The sequence below is a fragment of the Penicillium citrinum genome (assembly GCF_028827155.1).
Source record: "Penicillium citrinum strain IBT 23319 chromosome Unknown utg000002l:1.0-3833315.0:1.0-3834789.0, whole genome shotgun sequence".
In the NCBI taxonomy this organism is placed as follows: Eukaryota; Fungi; Ascomycota; class Eurotiomycetes; order Eurotiales; family Aspergillaceae; genus Penicillium; species Penicillium citrinum.
In genome coordinates this window covers 3096588-3113185 of record NW_026622687.1, presented here as the reverse complement: position 1 = coordinate 3113185, position 16598 = coordinate 3096588, and the positions used below count along the sequence as shown (strand labels likewise).

The 16598-nt window shown below is 47.5% G+C and overlaps 6 protein-coding genes across 6 annotated transcripts; 4 read left to right on the top strand and 2 right to left on the bottom strand.

Annotated features, from left to right (window-relative positions):
- Positions 1-572: 572 nt before the first annotated feature.
- On the bottom strand, positions 573-1604 carry N7469_002983 (uncharacterized protein; the record flags this gene model as incomplete). Its single annotated transcript, XM_056641903.1, has 1 exon — positions 573-1604. The coding sequence occupies one exon, from the start codon at positions 1602-1604 to the stop codon at positions 573-575; it is 1032 nt and encodes a 343-aa protein (XP_056504397.1).
- Positions 1605-4994: 3390 nt separating this feature from the next.
- met2 (homoserine O-acetyltransferase) lies at positions 4995-6604 on the bottom strand (the record flags this gene model as incomplete). Its single annotated transcript, XM_056641902.1, has 3 exons — positions 4995-6048; positions 6113-6503; positions 6571-6604. 3 exons carry the CDS (start codon positions 6602-6604, stop codon positions 4995-4997), a joined length of 1479 nt encoding a protein of 492 aa, XP_056504396.1.
- A 295-nt stretch (positions 6605-6899) lies between these two features.
- N7469_002981 (60S ribosomal protein eL30) lies at positions 6900-7474 on the top strand (the record flags this gene model as incomplete). The annotated part of the gene is made up of 3 exons (XM_056641901.1): positions 6900-6969; positions 7033-7187; positions 7379-7474. 3 exons carry the CDS (start codon positions 6900-6902, stop codon positions 7472-7474), a joined length of 321 nt encoding a protein of 106 aa, XP_056504395.1.
- A 623-nt stretch (positions 7475-8097) lies between these two features.
- Positions 8098-10611, top strand: aguA (alpha-glucuronidase; the record flags this gene model as incomplete). Its single annotated transcript, XM_056641900.1, has 1 exon — positions 8098-10611. The coding sequence occupies one exon, from the start codon at positions 8098-8100 to the stop codon at positions 10609-10611; it is 2514 nt and encodes an 837-aa protein (XP_056504394.1).
- Positions 10612-12176: 1565 nt separating this feature from the next.
- N7469_002979 (SAP domain protein) lies at positions 12177-14000 on the top strand (the record flags this gene model as incomplete). Its single annotated transcript, XM_056641899.1, has 1 exon — positions 12177-14000. The coding sequence occupies one exon, from the start codon at positions 12177-12179 to the stop codon at positions 13998-14000; it is 1824 nt and encodes a 607-aa protein (XP_056504393.1).
- Positions 14001-14534: 534 nt separating this feature from the next.
- On the top strand, positions 14535-16459 carry N7469_002978 (OSTA/TMEM184 family protein; the record flags this gene model as incomplete). The annotated part of the gene is made up of 6 exons (XM_056641898.1): positions 14535-14577; positions 14665-14815; positions 14876-15179; positions 15256-15381; positions 15443-15592; positions 15665-16459. 6 exons carry the CDS (start codon positions 14535-14537, stop codon positions 16457-16459), a joined length of 1569 nt encoding a protein of 522 aa, XP_056504392.1.
- Between the last annotated feature and the right edge of the window lie 139 nt (positions 16460-16598).

Genomic DNA, 16598 nt, shown 5'->3' with positions numbered 1-16598 from the left:
ATACTCAGGTGAAAAGATTTCAATGTCAACAGAAGGAAAGTATTTTTGAAAAGAAGTCTAGTGCTAAGGGGTATATATGTACAGGCCAATATCAAACCAAAGAAAAATGAGAAAAGGCTAACAACAATCAAAAAACATGACATGAGAATCATAAACCTGCTAAGGTGAAATTCACCTTTCAAGCAATCGCAGCAACAGCAGTATGCATCCTCCTCCCTTCTAAAGAATGTTCTCTCTTTCGCATGCCCAACCCGGCCAATTTCTTCAACAAATGCGACGCTCTTTTTCTTTTATGTCTGGGCTGCCCATCATCAGGCGATAACCCAATAGGATGAATCGTCTCTTTATTCCTCGGTACAGCAATTGGATTGCTATTGCCGGCTGGGTCTGCTGCAAGTTGATAGAAACCATGATATGACTTCTCGACATTTTCATCCTCGTCTGCGTCGAAGGAGGAGAAACTGTGGACTGAAATACTTCCGCAAATACTCGAACTCCGACTACTGGTCACCTCGTAGGCGGACCAGTTCGTCAGTTTCTTTTTCGGTGCTTGTCGAGTACTATAGAATCGTCTAGGGGCAGCTGTGGCCGGAGCTAGATGGGAAGTGGTTGGTTGTTGCTGAGTTGGGGGGGTTACTGTAGGAGGTTTGGATATCGCGAGTTGGTTGAGATGGGATATGGACACTTGCTCGAAGCCAAGCCATACCTTCTGCACCGAGTGAAGTGTCTCGTTCTGTGAGTGATTGTATGGTTGGTTTCAGTTCGTTATTTTCGTGAGCCCAAATTGCGTCTGCTTGGGGTGGACTGTATGGGAAGATAGCCGGGCTTGGAGAACGGGAACGAGAGACGGAGGGCGTTCGTGAACGCGAGCGAGGAGATGCTGTTTCTGTGGCGAAACTACGACCTCGTGATCGACCACGGTTGAACTCTTCTTGTTCTCGCGGTGATGTTGATAATCGAGTTCCATAGAATCGGCCCGTGGCAGCTGCATTTCCACCAGAAGCAGGGGGATTACTGGCCGAGGCAAATTTTTGGTTTCCATGAGATGATCCTGTTCGGCCGTAGAATCTGGAGGACTGGTTGCTGAAAGCGACGCCGGAGTCGTGCTCAGCTTTGTGCACAGGTATATCATAATCCATTCGGGCTGGAGATAGATGACGGCCCTGGTATTTCATTCGTGTTTCAGGTGAAGGTTGGGCCAATCCTGTACTAGTTGACAAGGATCCTGCACCGGCGCTGGCTTCCAAACATGGCCAAATTGGAAGTCCTCGGTCGATACTTTGGACGAGAAGTGTGCAAGAATGTTTGACCTCGTCTTCAAGATCTTCGTCGAGTTCTTGACGATTGATCAGCGGCGATGAGGGACGGAAAAATCCTGGCTCATCTATGAAATTGTAGCATCGAACATCATTCTTGTCTACCCATGATTCTTCGGCGGGGTTTGACTCAGACGATGGAGGTGTGGTGGCTGAACGTGGTCGACTGCCGGGTACACTGATTGATGCGGTGGATGAATTCATAGTTGAAGCCCTAGTTCGATCAGTCCGTCCGAATGTCAAGCGCTGACGCATCTTGGTTGCCTTTTGTGAGAGCTTGCGTTCCATAACGGTGTGAATGATGAATTTATATCAGGTTAAAGATATGATTGCTGTTATTGACAGCGGGGGCCGCAGGAAGGAGGGGTGGGATATAGGATGAAAAATTAGGATTTTCAAATCGCCTAATATTCAAATCGGTTGTTAATCAAGCCCCAGTCTGATTCCTCAGTTTCTACTGGGACTGACTATCTATCGTTGAAAACACTCAAAGACTTTTTGTTGGGAGGCCTGATGGTCGAATGCAAACAAAGGCGAGCCGCCGACGGCAAAGTACTTTAGTGTATGCAAGGCCAAAATCACAGACTTGGACCTTCGAGCATAAGATCCGCTGCGGTGGGCAACGTGGAATTCCGATGTATGTCAACCCAGCGCATTGGGGTGTTGCAATGGAGTGAGTCAAGGTTGCCAGCGTTGACCGTGCAACGGTGTTTGGAATGTGGGGGATATCAAGGAGGGATACCAGGAGTGAGTGAGGGGGAGGAGAGGAAGAAGAAGAGAGAAAGAGTCAAAGAGATCCTTTTTACAGATTGATCTAATCCAATATACACGCGTCATGGGGCATTTGGGCATGCTAGTCTCTCTGCTTTTTTGGAGGAGGCTACGATTCGGTAAAGTGTCAATCTGTTCCAGGCACCTCGGAGGGCTCCAGCTGATCCATTTCCATGTGGAGTGGATGGCCGAAGATCCACGGATAGAATTCAGGGCGATTGGACCCTTTTGGTACAGTACTTCTGATAGGATAACCAGTGAGAGAGCTCGGCCTGATTATCAGGAGGCTAGTGGATGGCCCATTCAGCAGTGTCGGGTTAGGGTTAGGTGGAGAGGACGTGATGGATTGATGCAGAACGGAGATGGAACTCCACTTCTAAGGGGGGGGCGATAGGGCGATAATTCACCTAACAAGGCTTAAGATCATCCAGTTCGCCCGTTAGTTTCTGGTCTAGACGGGCCTTGATGGAGTTCTTTCTCCGTCATTGTCCTTGATGAGACCCGGTTTCTGATCCTTGGTCGCTTCGAACTGGTTATGGTGATGTTCTTTGTGGTGGCCCCCTTTTCCGAGCCCTTGTGATACACTAATTCAAGCCTCTTTAGCTGCTGATTCGTCTTGATTCTCATTGATAGAAGCCACTGCGAAGAGGCGTTCGGCCGTGCTCCTTTTCGGTCGATCGTCCTATCGTTCCCCACCGAGTAAAAGCTCTGACTCGTTTCGCTGCCCAAGGGGAGAGGGGCAAAGCGATACGCCCCGGTGGGTTTTGTTTTGCTCCTGACAATTATTAACTTCAAAATGATCTATTCCCAGTTGGGTGTTCTGTCTTGTGCCAATGACATCCGTTAGGGCTATCCCCACTTCAACGGTTCTGATCCCACTTTGGCACCAGATTATGAATCTCTTTGGTTTAAGAGGAGACTCATCTCAACAGAATCCACTCTTCTTCACCGTAAATTTCTGCTTTTTCATCCAAATCCCCGGTTGTTTGATGTGGTGTTTGGGATTTGTTTGGGTCTTCACCGCTGCACGGAGTTGTAGATGATCCCTCTGTTTTTTTCTTTTGTCTTTCCTTTTCTCTTGTTGATTTGATCGTAGATCATTGATAATTAATGTTACAGCGATAATCGCAAGGACGGTACACAAAGACCTCAATGTCTGACTTCTATGACTTAAGCGTTTGACCCCCCTTGCATTGTCGTGCAGAGAAATGAACCCTCGACTTACAATTTCAATAAAATGTATCTCTTTTGCATTGACACATCCTTTACTGTCTGAATATACCTATATTGAGCGTCAAATGTATTTGATTTTGCCATGTGAGACATTGAATGAACATATAACCATTAATTGTTGAGTCCTTGCTTGTTATTCTATAGAAGAGCTCATGGGCCAATGGGGTTTAAAGTTCTTATTATATCAAAATATACTGTACCAGAGAGGAAGAATACAGTATAGATTGGAATCAGCTGATATCCCTTCACAGTATATTCAAGTTCGTAAATACTGGCAGTTAGAACTCAAATAGTATCAGCCTCGTACATCGTAGTACCTAGTGTAGGTATATAGCATACTTCATTATGTGCATTCTTGAAGTCACAAGCTCCTTCAATTTCAACCAATATGATAGTATTAGTATTACCGCCCTTCAAAAGCAACATCGGTGAATACTGGGATCAAATGGACATGGCATATGGAGTTCCCTCTTATCTATCAGTGGTGGCCATATTGAATAGAACTGGACTGTAATGGATTTTGTTGTAGACAAACTCTTCAATCAAAGTGTCTTCATTAGAGACGAACATTACCATAATCCTCCACGGCCGAAATATAGGCATTGGCATGATGGATGATTATATGGACTCAGAAAGACTCAATCAACCCGATAGGATATTATACGACAGAATATTCGAACAAGTTGGTCAGCTGTATATTTATCTAAATTCGGAAAGGTGGTGGACCGAACAATGGAGAGTGATTTTTCTAGCAAAACGCGTTGACTGCACCGATTGCGGCTATAGAGGCCAAGATGTGGCTCATGCCAAAGGACATTCTTATCATCTACTCGTCAATGTAATCTATAGGTTGTAAATCGAACCGAAGATACTCAGATCCAACCCATGGGATCCTGTCTTCGGTGAAGAAGTTCTTATCTTCACCAATACTCCTTCGCAGTGTGTTCTAGGTCCGAGTCCGAGGGCTACAAGTAAGGCAAACTGATGTTGAAACTACAGCCACTGATAGTATCAATAGTCCCAGTAGTCTGAATTATGATTACAATGTGTAGTGACTACTAAATACATGCTGGACAAGAGGTACCGTCTACCTAGGCACTGCCTATTAACGCTTGTGAAGCTAGCAAACTTCAGGCCTCTATTTACAGAGAAGGATATGGATCGCTGCTACATTGCAGTAGACAAGGATTGATCGGAACAGAGATAATTGTCTAAAAGCTCCATGGCTTTGGGAGCCCGGATTGGTTTTATTTTATCTTGTATGTATGACGGCGACATTGTCGCATGGTAACCAGATATCTGGTGATTAAACCTTGAACGGACCCATCAACCTCCGGAGTGAATCTTATCCTGGAGAAAATGACCCAGAGGGTGGGTCTGATGGAGAGCAGTTGGATGCTTCTTGTGCAGTCTTCTCGACATGGAACAAACCAAGTGAGATTCGAGAGAGGCAGTTGGATGCTCATCTCCCTGACTAGCGGAACGGATAAAAGAACGGCAACCCTACTTCCCCTATTTATACCATGACATCCTATTCAGATGCGAGTCTTGCACCGAACATTCTAAACTCTGTAATTCTCAAAGAAAGCCGGGCGAGAATCCGTCTCTAAGAGAGGAGCATGGGGTGGCTGCAGAATGAGACTGCGCCGACAACAATGACTTGTTGTGAGGAAATTACCACGCGGTAATATCCTCGACTTCGGCTTCACCGAAAGTGCTGCTCTTGGTAAGCTTGTTGACACTGGCCACAGCAGCGTTATCGCCATCCCGTGCCATGATATCTGGAAGGACCTCACGGAAGAAGTCGACGATGTGACGATTGACCTGCTCAAACTGCAAGAGGAAGGCGTCATGGCCTTCGGGGCTATCAATGCGCTCCAACCGGGAGTTCGGAATGCCTGCAGCAATTTCTTGTTGTTCGGCAAAGGTGAAAAGACCATCGGACTCAATGCCCAAAACCAATGCAGGTTGCTCTACACGGGAAAGAGCATCATGCACGGGGTCGGCCGCATCAGGGTCGGCCCGATGGCGAGATACGTCATGTGTATCAAGCTTGCGAGTCATAGCGATATAGCAATTGGCATCAAATCGTTTGACAAACTTCTCACCCTGGTACCGAAGGTAGGACTGGGCCGAGAAGTAGGTGGGAGGGCGTGGGCGACCACGGGAGTCTACCTTAGTAGGGGCCGGGGCGGCAAAAGTCTTGGTGCCAGAGAATTGGGGGTCCATGAATTCGACCTCGGTCTGCAGAGCCGGCGAGTTAGGACCAGGAGAATTTTGTCTGCTCTCCGATCGCGCACCACGATGGCCATCGTTGTGGATGGCCCAATGTTCATTCGGAGGCGTCGGCAACTTTTCAGTGCCATTGATATTGAGTTTCTTCGATGGGTCAGGCACATTGCGACCAAAGCGTGACTCGAACGAATTGCGACTGCGGTAGGTGAGAAGTGCCGACATGCGAGCAGCTCCCAGACCAGTGGCAGGAGGGTCATCGAATGGGTAATAGCCATCGTCGTACTTAGGATCACTGTAAATGCTTTGTCTCTGAGCCTCACCCCAGCTGATGCACCAAGCAGAGTGACGCGCCGACGTAGCGATAGGCACAATGGCTCGTACATAGTCCTTTCCGAAGAAAGCGTATTCAAGTGTGAGCATACCACCCATGGACCCTCCAACGACAGCAGCAATTTGCTTCACACCCAAGTCGTCAAGCACGATCTTGTGAATGCTTTACAAGTATTAGTAATAATTCTTCTGAAGAGAGGGGGTGCGCGGAGTCTAATTGCACATACTTGACATCGTCACGGACGGTGGTAAGCGGGAACTCAGGACCGTAGTAGCCATTCTCCGGCTTACCATCCTTGTAGGTAATGGCACTTGCACTGCCATAGGGACTGCCCAGACTGTTCAGACAAATCACGAAGAACCGTGAAACATCAAATGCTTGTCCAGGCCCACCTAGTAGGGGACCCCACCAGTCGGCGACATCGGCGCTTCCACTCAGGGCATGGCAAATTACCAAGGCGTTGTCTCCTTTAGGTGAAATAGTACCGCGGGTTGTGTAAGCAACTGGTACATTGTATAGTGTAACACCAGATTCAAGTTTGAATGACGGAATAATCGCAATGGACTGATCCTCGATCAGACCAGAAAAAGGGTTCTCAGGCTGGGAATCGACTCTCTCTACGGGATTTAGTAGCCGTCTAAATGAAGCAATTGGGAGAAAAGAAAGACAGGGGAATATACTGACGGATGGATCCAGGAGCACCACTGGTTTCGACCATGGCAAATGTAAGATTTGTGGAGTGAATGTGTAGAGAAGAAAAAAGAGACGCGGAGGTGGGGGAGGGGGAAGTCATCGCAGTTCACTCCAGGCACGAGGGCGGTCACATGCGGCAGAAAGAGATGAGTCACCCATTTATCACGTGAGGCGGTGAATCTGCCGGTGGAGACTCTCGCTTAGTTCGAAACGAGAAATTCTTGTGCGATCCTCGCGAACTTTTGATCTTCTTTGCTTCCATCCACTTCAACGACCATCCCAACCTCCCACCCACCAACAACACCCCCCAATCCTTCAAAATGGTTAAGGCTAAGAAGTCCGGCGAGACCATCTCGTCCCGTCTCGCTCTGGTCATGAAGTCCGGCAAGGGTGAGTCTTGAATCCCACAAATTTGATATGCACAATTAAAAAAAATCCTAACTCCAATTGCAGTCACCATGGGCTCCAAGTCTACCATGAAGACCCTCCGCTCCGGCAAGGCCAAGCTCATCCTCATTGCTGGCAACTGCCCTCCCCTCCGCAAGTCTGAGCTTGAGTACTACGCCATGCTCGCCAAGGTCCCCGTCCACCACTTCAACGGCAACAACGTACGTGCACCCCCCTTCAAGTCGACACTCGAATGAGTTGTCGCAGCTGCATGCCAGCTCCACTACTCTGAGAAGAAGTGGGAGAGACAGGCAAAACTCGATCTTCCACTTCGGAGAGTGAAGTTGCTCAGCGATGGGATCCCCTGATGGGGATACCCGGAGAGCCAGTAAGAAAACTAACAATCGCATAGATTGAGCTCGGTACCGCCTGCGGTAAGCTCTTCCGCTGCTCCACCATGGCTGTCCTGGATGCCGGTGACTCCGACATCCTGACCCGTGAGCAGTAAATGTTTGCCCGTTAGACCAGCCTCGGCGTTAGGGATAGCGCAAGCTTTCCCCGTAGCCTAATTTCCTGTTGGTGGGAAATAAAAAAGAAAAAACTTAACGATTGATGACATCTCTGGCCTCCGTGCCCAACTATCATACCCTGTTCAATAAGATGGTCATAGAGGTGGCGTTTTCTAAGAAATAGCCTACTACAATTATGAGATGTTTCAATAAAACAGCCCCCTATGTTTCCTAGTATTTACAACTACTCCCCCTCCCTCATGGTAATTATCCCTCGAAGTACTCCGTTCTCCGTAATATCACGCTAGCAATAGGAGACCAGAATTGCCGCTAGGTAGAAGAATAACCCCCCACGCGCGAGTTGCGGGGAAACTCCACTCTATTGCTGCACTCCTCATCTTCGCGAACTTGGCTATGCACTATAGCCTGAAATCTTCAAGCATTGCCGTCCGACTAGTTTGGAGTTAGATACATTTAGCCTGAAGCCGGGGAAATGCGTTCCTTCGACAACTGTCGATCGTCTGATTGCTCTGCGCGAGTCGGTATAAAGGCACCCGGTGAAGGTGGATTTATATCGTTCCCCTCGCATTCTTATGGCTAAAGATATAGCTATAGCTTCATCATGAGGGCCTTTTTCTTACTTGCGTCCCTGGGCGTGGTGGCTGCTGAAAATGGTCTAGACGGTTGGCTGCGATATGCATCGCTGCCATGTTCTCAGGAATGCAAGTCCAAACTGCCTGCCAGTATCATTGCCCTCAATGCGACTGAAACAAGCCCCGTATACGTCGCAGGCACCGAATTACAAGAAGGATTGAAGAGTATTTATGGTGGAAAGCCTGAGATCAGTCACAACAAGTGTGAAACCCGCCCATCTTCTTCCATTGTCATAGGCACATTGAAGCAATACCGCGAGGCCTGTGGAACCCAGAAAGATATTCCAGAACTAGACGAAGATGGTTTCTGGCTTGACACCCGGAATAATACTGTCCAAATCTTGGGTTCCAATGAAAGAGGTGTCCTATACGGAGCCTTCGAGTATCTCTCCATGCTGGCCCAAGGAAATTTCTCCGAAATTGCATATGCCACAAATCCCGTTGCCCCAATTCGTTGGGTGAATCAATGGGATAACATGGATGGTAGCATTGAGAGGGGATACGGTGGACCATCAATTTTCTTCAAAAATGGAGCCATTGTCGATGATATGACTCGAATCAAACAGTATGCTCGTCTTTTAGCAAGTGTACGAATCAACGCCATCGTCATCAACAATGTCAATGCGAATGCCACTCTTTTGACCGCCAAGAATATTGAAGGGCTAGGCCGTGTTGCAGATACATTTCGACCCTATGGTATACAGGTTGGTGTGTCTCTTAACTTTGCATCGCCTAAAACCTTCGGTGGTTTAGACACGTTCGATCCGCTTGATGATTCGGTCATCAAATGGTGGTCGAACATCACACATCAAATCTATGAGAAAGTTCCGGACATGGCTGGGTATCTTGTGAAAGCCAGTTCAGAGGGACAACCAGGTCCAGAAACATACAATCGTACTTTGGCTGAAGGGGCAAATGTTTTTGCCAATGCTCTCCAACCCCATGGAGGTATTATCATGTTTCGCGCTTTCGTCTATAATCAACTCAACGAATCAAATTGGGATGCAGATCGCGCCAATGCTGCTGTTGAGTTCTTTAAAGAATTGGATGGTAAATTCGAGGATAACGTGGTGGTTCAGATTAAATACGGCCCTATCGACTTCCAAGTCCGCGAGCCAGCCTCTCCTCTATTTGCGAATCTGCTCAAAACCAGCACTGCAATCGAGCTTCAAGTAACACAAGAGTATCTCGGGCAGCAATCTCATCTCGTCTATCTTCCTCCACTTTGGAAGGAAATTTTTGATTTTGATCTTCGGGTCGATCAAAAGCCCTCCTTCGTCCGAGACGTATACTCTGGCAAACGCTTCAATAGAAAGCTGGGTGGAACTACAGCTGTTGTCAACGTCGGTACAAATACAACTTGGCTTGGTAGCCACCTAGCCATGTCGAATCTATATGCCTACGGCCGAGTAGCCTGGGACCCAACCGATGATCCGGAGAGAATGCTTCAAGATTGGATTCGATTAACCTTTGGATTGGATAAGACTGTCCTTGAAACCATCACCAAAATTTCGATGGAATCCTGGCCCGCATATGAAAATTACAGTGGCAACTTGGGGATTCAGACGCTGACCGACATTTTGTATACTCATTATGGGCCTAATCCTGCTTCCCAAGATGATAATGGCTGGGGACAATGGACTCGTGCGGATCGTACTTCAATCGGAATGGACCGAACTGTCTCAAATGGAACTGGATTTTCCGGTCAGTATCCTGCAGAGGTTGCAACCAAATATGAAAATATCGAAACTACTCCGGACAACCTTCTTCTGTGGTTTCATCACGTCAACTACACCCATCGTTTGCACTCCGGGAAGACTGTCATTCAGCACTTTTACGACGCTCATTACGATGGCGCGGCTACGGCACAGACCTTTCTGGAACAATGGAAGAAGTTACAGAATAAGGTTGACAAGGAGCGATACGAACATGTTCTTCGCCGTCTTGAGTATCAAAGCGGACATTCAGTCATTTGGCGAGATGCAATTGTCGACTTCTACCATAATCTTTCTGGAATACCCGATAAATCAAAACGAGTTGGTCATCACCCCTGGCGCATTGAAGCAGAGGATATGTCTCTCGATGGCTACGAGACATATTCAGTCAGTCCATTTGAGACTGCTTCCGGTGCTGTTGCAGTCGTCACATCCTCCAACAATACCGTCGGAATTGCCAAGACAAAGATCAAATTTCCCTCAGGACAATATGATCTAGCGATCAATTACTACGACCTCTATGGCGGTCAGTCCCAATGGAAAGTGTACCTGAATGAGAAAAAAGTTGGCGAGTGGCTCGGAAATAGCGAGGATATTCTTAGCCATACTCCATCTATATACCTGGATGGACACTCAGCGACCCGTATCAAGTTTCGGAACATCAAAGTGAAAAAGGGTGACATACTAAAAATCATTGGCACACCCGATGGTGTCGAACCGGCGCCTTTAGATTATGTTGCTTTTCTTGCAAAAGGAATCGTGGACTAAAGATACACTATCTCTCACTATTTACAGTCTAGCCTATTATTACCAGTGCCAGAAGTGAATAGCTTTACATGAAAAGCAAGAGCCACATTTGAAAATTTTTACCTGCAGACTTGCTGAAAGTAACATTCTATGTACTAGTAGTACATGGAACGTATTGCATGTAGTAATACTCACTGGTCACTATAGAGAGAAGACAACACGTCTGTTTACCGATTTGAAAAGTATAGCTTGATATTTTGTTCCTATATGACATCCAAATATTGACAACATCTTGACTCCATGGCAATTTCAAGTTCCGATTTCGAGCCCTTCACGTTCAAATATACTTGAAGCCGCGAAAATTTCGAAAGATCCTGTAGACTCCCGACAAGGTCGCGCACATACTACCACCCGCAGTAGCCCAGGCAGCACCTTGAAAGCGCAAAGAATTTAAGGGAATCCGTCTTTGGAGGGTCGATTTGTCGGATGATTTCTCTTTGCAATGAATTAGTCTAGGACTGATGTCTTTTGGAATTACTAGCATGGTTAATGATACTTGGAGTGCTTGAGGCAGCTGGCCAGGGTCCACCAGGGAGCGTGCCAACCTGTTGATCGAGAAGGGTTTGGAAATTATTGAACGAGGTCATTTCATAAGTACTATCCAGCTTTGAGGATTTTGGGTGTGATATGGCAAGGAATATTGATGAGCAGTAGTAGCTAGTGTATATGGAAGTAAGTAGCTTTGGAATCCAGCAATGTCTTCTATATAATGGTCTTGGATACCTCCAGTGATATAATGAGCTGGTGATAGTGAGTATCAGATGACTTTGGAGCTAAAGGATAATCCGTGATTTTCCTATTGGGTGTTTGGTGATGTATTTGGCTATAATTGGTCTCGCGGATTGAGTCCTTGGTTGCGTTAAACATGGCTTGCCACAGCTGGTGGCAAATGATACAGTAGAGTGGGAGCAAGCTAGTTTGCCATCATGGTTATATCAGTTACTTCTAGAGTCGAACAGGTCAGTTTATTGTACTTTCTCTAAAAGAGGGGAAGTATAATCACTCATTAATGTTATTGTATTCGTCCTCATGGGAAATCAATGATTATAGATTGGACTGGACGGATTTTCATACTGATAGCCATAGACTGCCGCGCCCGATTTTGAAAGGAAGGTACAATGATTATGATACGATAATGGAGCTTCAGGCCCTTTAGCCTAGCTGCTAGTACTGACTGTGAAGAAATAGAACTAGAATTTACTACGGACTGAGGATATTGTACGCTAAGGTCATTTCATTGTGCATTAATGTACACCATGGTCTTGAGCTCTGCTCTACCTATATTAGCTACTGGTCAAAAGGTGGCATCTTCTATTACTCTCCCAGGCTTTATAAAAGCTCAATCACATTGATGTTGACAAAATCCGAGTATAGACAGGTTGGCATGCAAATATGCAAAGACGAGGCTAGTCCGGATCCGGTAATTTTCGATCTGCCGTCCTTACGTCATCATCGCGGCAGATTGAATGCGCGTCGCTCAAATTCCAAGCTTATTTTCATTCACCTCCCCTCCATGATTCGACACAATGGCTGATTACTCTTCATGGAAGGTCGCCGACCTGAAGGCTGAGCTAAAGAATCGCGGCATTCCACAAACTGGACTGCGTCTCAAGCAACATTTTATCGACAAGCTCGCAGAGGAAGACACGAAAGCGTCAAGCGACACAACAGCGGCAGCCGAGCCTGAGCCAATTGAAGCCGAGGGCGCGCAACCCGAGGCAATTGAGGAAAAGACTCCGGCTGTTGAAACCTCTGATCAACAACAGGTCGAGGCGCAGCCCACGCAATCGCTTGATCAACAACCAACCCAAGAAGAGCAGCAAGCGGCAGCGAAAGAACAATCCCCGTCAAGCGCACCACAAGCAGAAGGAGAACCACAACAGAAGGATGAAGAGCAGAAACCTGAAGAGCCAGAGGGACAGGTAGAAGGCGAGAAACAAGAGACGGATGATGGGCGATCAAATGAAAAAATTGAAGAGACAGATGTTGCGCCCCAAGCAGCAGCCCCTTCGGACGATTTGAACAAGTCGCAAATCGTCGAACGGCCTTCAGAAGATATCGAAAAGCAACAACAAGAAGAGTCTGTCCAGCCAGTCGATAAGACGGTACTCTCAGCGGCCCAGACCTCCGAAGCCAATACTGAACTGTCAACACCCTTGCCGGTCGAAGAGGCTCTCGAGGATAAAAGGAAACGCAAGCGTCGCAGCCAAAGTCCCGTTCCCACCCCCGAAGCAATTGCGGCTAAAAAGACCAAGGCTGAAGAAGAGGGCCCGCAATTATTATCGAAAGATACAGAATCAAATACACTGAAACAAAGGGAAGAGCAGAAAACATCAGATGAGAGCTCTCCACATGTTGTCACAGCAAAGCCTCCGACTCCAGTCAAACAGGATGCTCGTTTCCGGGGTTTATTTGCACCTACAGAAGCAGTGTCGGTTCGACGACCTTCTCCGTCACGAGATATCGTCATGGAAGACGCCGAGGTCGAGCCTGCGCGGCATGCTGCTACCGCATCTCTCTACATTGATGGACTGATGCGTCCTCTGCAACCCATCGCCCTTCGAAACCATCTCGTTCAACTTGCGACTGCAGTAGACGAACCAACTAACACCGAGACAATTGACGAGTTCTTCCTCGACCCTATAAAAACACACTGCTTTGTTCGGTTCCGCGATACGCAGGCAGCGTCACGCGTACGATCCTCCATCCATGGCAAAGTGTGGCCTAACGAGCGTAACCGCAAGAATCTCTGGGCCGACTTCATCCCTGATGAGAAAATTCAAGAATGGATTCAAACAGAGGAAGCATCACGCAACCGAGCTGGCCCACCCGTTCGCTGGGAAGTACACTACGAGACCACCGATGAAGGCACTACAGCCACGCTGTCTGAGGCCGGGCCTCATTCACGCTCCGCCCCCAGTAAGGCCCGCGAGGCTGTGATCGATGGACCACTGGGTCCTCACGGTAGTAGCTCCAGCCAGGCAGACCGGCAGCAACCCAGCGCCCCACCGAGTGCTCCGTCGCGACCCGGTCAAGGCTTCAAGCCTCTGGATGAATTGTTCAAGTCGACCACTGCCAAGCCAAAGTTATATTACCTACCCGTTGCGCGTGATATTGCAGACAAGCGACTAGACCAATTTGATGAGCTACTTCGTAAAGGTTCATTCCCCCGACGTGGAGGAGATGAGATGCGCCGAATCACATTCGAGAATGACGACGAGTTCGTGGATATTGGCCCAGAATATGGTCGAGCAGCTGCACAACGACGCCAGGAACGTGGTGGACGTGGGGGAGGACGAGGAAGAAACTGGCGGGGACGAGGGGGGCTAAACAAGCCCATTCAAAATTAAAGCACAGTCATAGTTCTTTTTTTACTATATTTTGTCAAAAGCTGCCAACATCCCCTCTGTATGATTAGCAATGAAGAAAGATAACTATTTAACAAAAATAATAATACAAAAAAAAAAGTCCATTGTTCAACTGATTCCAGGTCTTGTCTCTACTATTGGCCCCCAAATAGACAAGCCTCCCTAAGGCTGCAGTCCAAGTGGCTTGGCTCTGCAGAGCCAAGCAGAGGGCAGAGACAAAGGCAGAGAGACAAATGGCCCTTTCATCTCTGTGGATTCTTAAGTGGATTCACTCTTTCAATTACTCCGTACTCGTGGCTGAATTCCCATTGAACAATTTCGCGCTCGCGTATTGGTTTCTATTCTGGGGATCGTCGCAAGTTGTTGATCTTTCGGAGATAAAACAAAACTCGCGAGGGGATAAAAAAAAAAGTCCCAAATCACATTCCTACGGGACCTTTTCTCTCTTTTTTCCTCTCTTTCATTTTTCTCAACTCTTCCTTCCAATTTTGACTTCAAAGTCGCACACCAGCCAGAATGGGCTGGACAACGTGCAATACTACTCTAGAAGATCAGAAGAGTACGTGATTCCTTATATTCTCCTCTTCTTGCCCCCCCCCCTTACCGTCTCGCATCGGAGCTGGAACTGACAACACGCGCGTAATAGTCGAGGAGATTGACCTTTGGGATGGCGGTATTACATTTCATTCTCTCGCCCTGATTGTCGGTGGTGTTTGTGCTCTATTTGCTTGCGCCGTGTCAATATTCCTGATTATGGGGCATGCCATGCACTACAGTAAACCGATCGAACAACGACAGTAAGTCGGGAGGACATAAGACCAACTGAACTCCAAGCTGACATGATTCTCGTCGCATAGTATTATTCGTATCCTCTGGATGGTCCCCGTTTACTCCGTCGTCGCATGGATCAGTATTCTTTTCTACCACGATTCCGTCTATTTCGAGGTGATCGGCAACTGTTACGAAGCCTTCTGTATCGCCGCCTTCTTCTCGTTAATGTGTGCCTACATCGCTCCCGATTTACATAGTCAAAAGGATTATTTCCGTGGTATTCAGCCAAAGACCTGGCTTTGGCCTTTGGACTGGTTCCAGAAGTGGGCATGCTGTGGTGGTTCGCGCGGGATATGGAGGAATCCGCGCAGTGGATTGACATGGTTTAATGTAAGCGGGAAAATTCTGGAGGTAGAGGGGAAGGCATGATATTGGAATAGTTCGCTAATAGGTGTTTACCTTACAGATTATCTGGACCGGTGTCTTTCAATACTGTGTAATGCGCGTGTTGATGACTATTGTCTCTGTACTCGCCCAAGCTACTGGCAGGTACTGTGAGGAATCAATGAGTCCGGCATTTGCTAGGATCTGGGTATGCCTGCTCTTACAATTTGCGTCTTTTCCTGGTTGGCTCGGACTAACACAATGTATAGACGGTCGTCTTCGAGTCCATCTCCGTCACAATCGCAATGTATTGCTTGATTCAATTTTATTACCAAATCAAGGAAGATATCAGAGACAAGCATCCGTTCACTAAGATCCTCTCTATCAAACTGGTTATTTTCTTGTCATTCTGGCAGTCGGTATGTTCGAATTACTATACTTCGCTGCTATTACTCCCATGTCTTCGAAGCTTGCAGTACTGACCTCGCTAGATTGTCATCAGTTTCCTTGTAACTTTGGGCGCCGTCCACCAAACTAAGAAAATGGCCATGGCTGATCTGAAATATGGCTTGCCCGAACTCCTCATCAACATTGAAATGGCCATTTTCTCCGTCCTACACTTGTGGGCTTTCGCTTGGAAACCATACGCCTTGCAAACCGGCGAGGTCACCGATTTCTACGGCAATGGCAAAGAATCATACCAGGGCGGGAAATTCGGTTTCAAAGCGTTGGTTGATGCAATGAATCCACTCGATCTCTTCAAAGCCATCGGACGCGGTGGACGATGGTTATTCGTCGGCCGCAAGAACCGCACCCAGGATTCAAGTTATAGACCACAAAATGAAACCATCGGTCTAGAATCTTCAGCTTCCGGCCCAGCTGGAACTTCATACCAAGGTGCCGGAACAGCCATGTCCGGTGCTCGAAAGACTCGCTATGCCAGTGATGAAGAGGGCGAAATCCTTCTCGCGAATGCCCAATCAAACCCCGAAGCAGGTCACTTCGGTACCTCTCCTTACTCAGAATCAGACGAATATCTCTCTGAACAACCTGGTCGCTTTTACTCCAGTGGTCATGGCAACAGTTTTGATCAGGGCCATGTGATGTCGAATGAACCTTCGCCTTACGACGATATCGAACAACAGAATATCGGATATACACATGGCGGCTTGTCTCACCCTTATCCAGCTGATGGACCGTTACGGGAACAAGCCCCTATGCCAATGCCAGACCCTTATCAACCTCCGCCTCCCTATCCCGATGATCATACGCACCGCCGTTCATAATCCACGACTCACTCAGTTCATCCCCTTATGAAGGCTTGGGTAGGACTTGGCTGGGCCGGGTGAACTCACGTTTCTTCACCAGTCCATATGGCTCATCTAGACTATTGCTCGCTGGTCTTGATAAATATCTTGTTTTCCT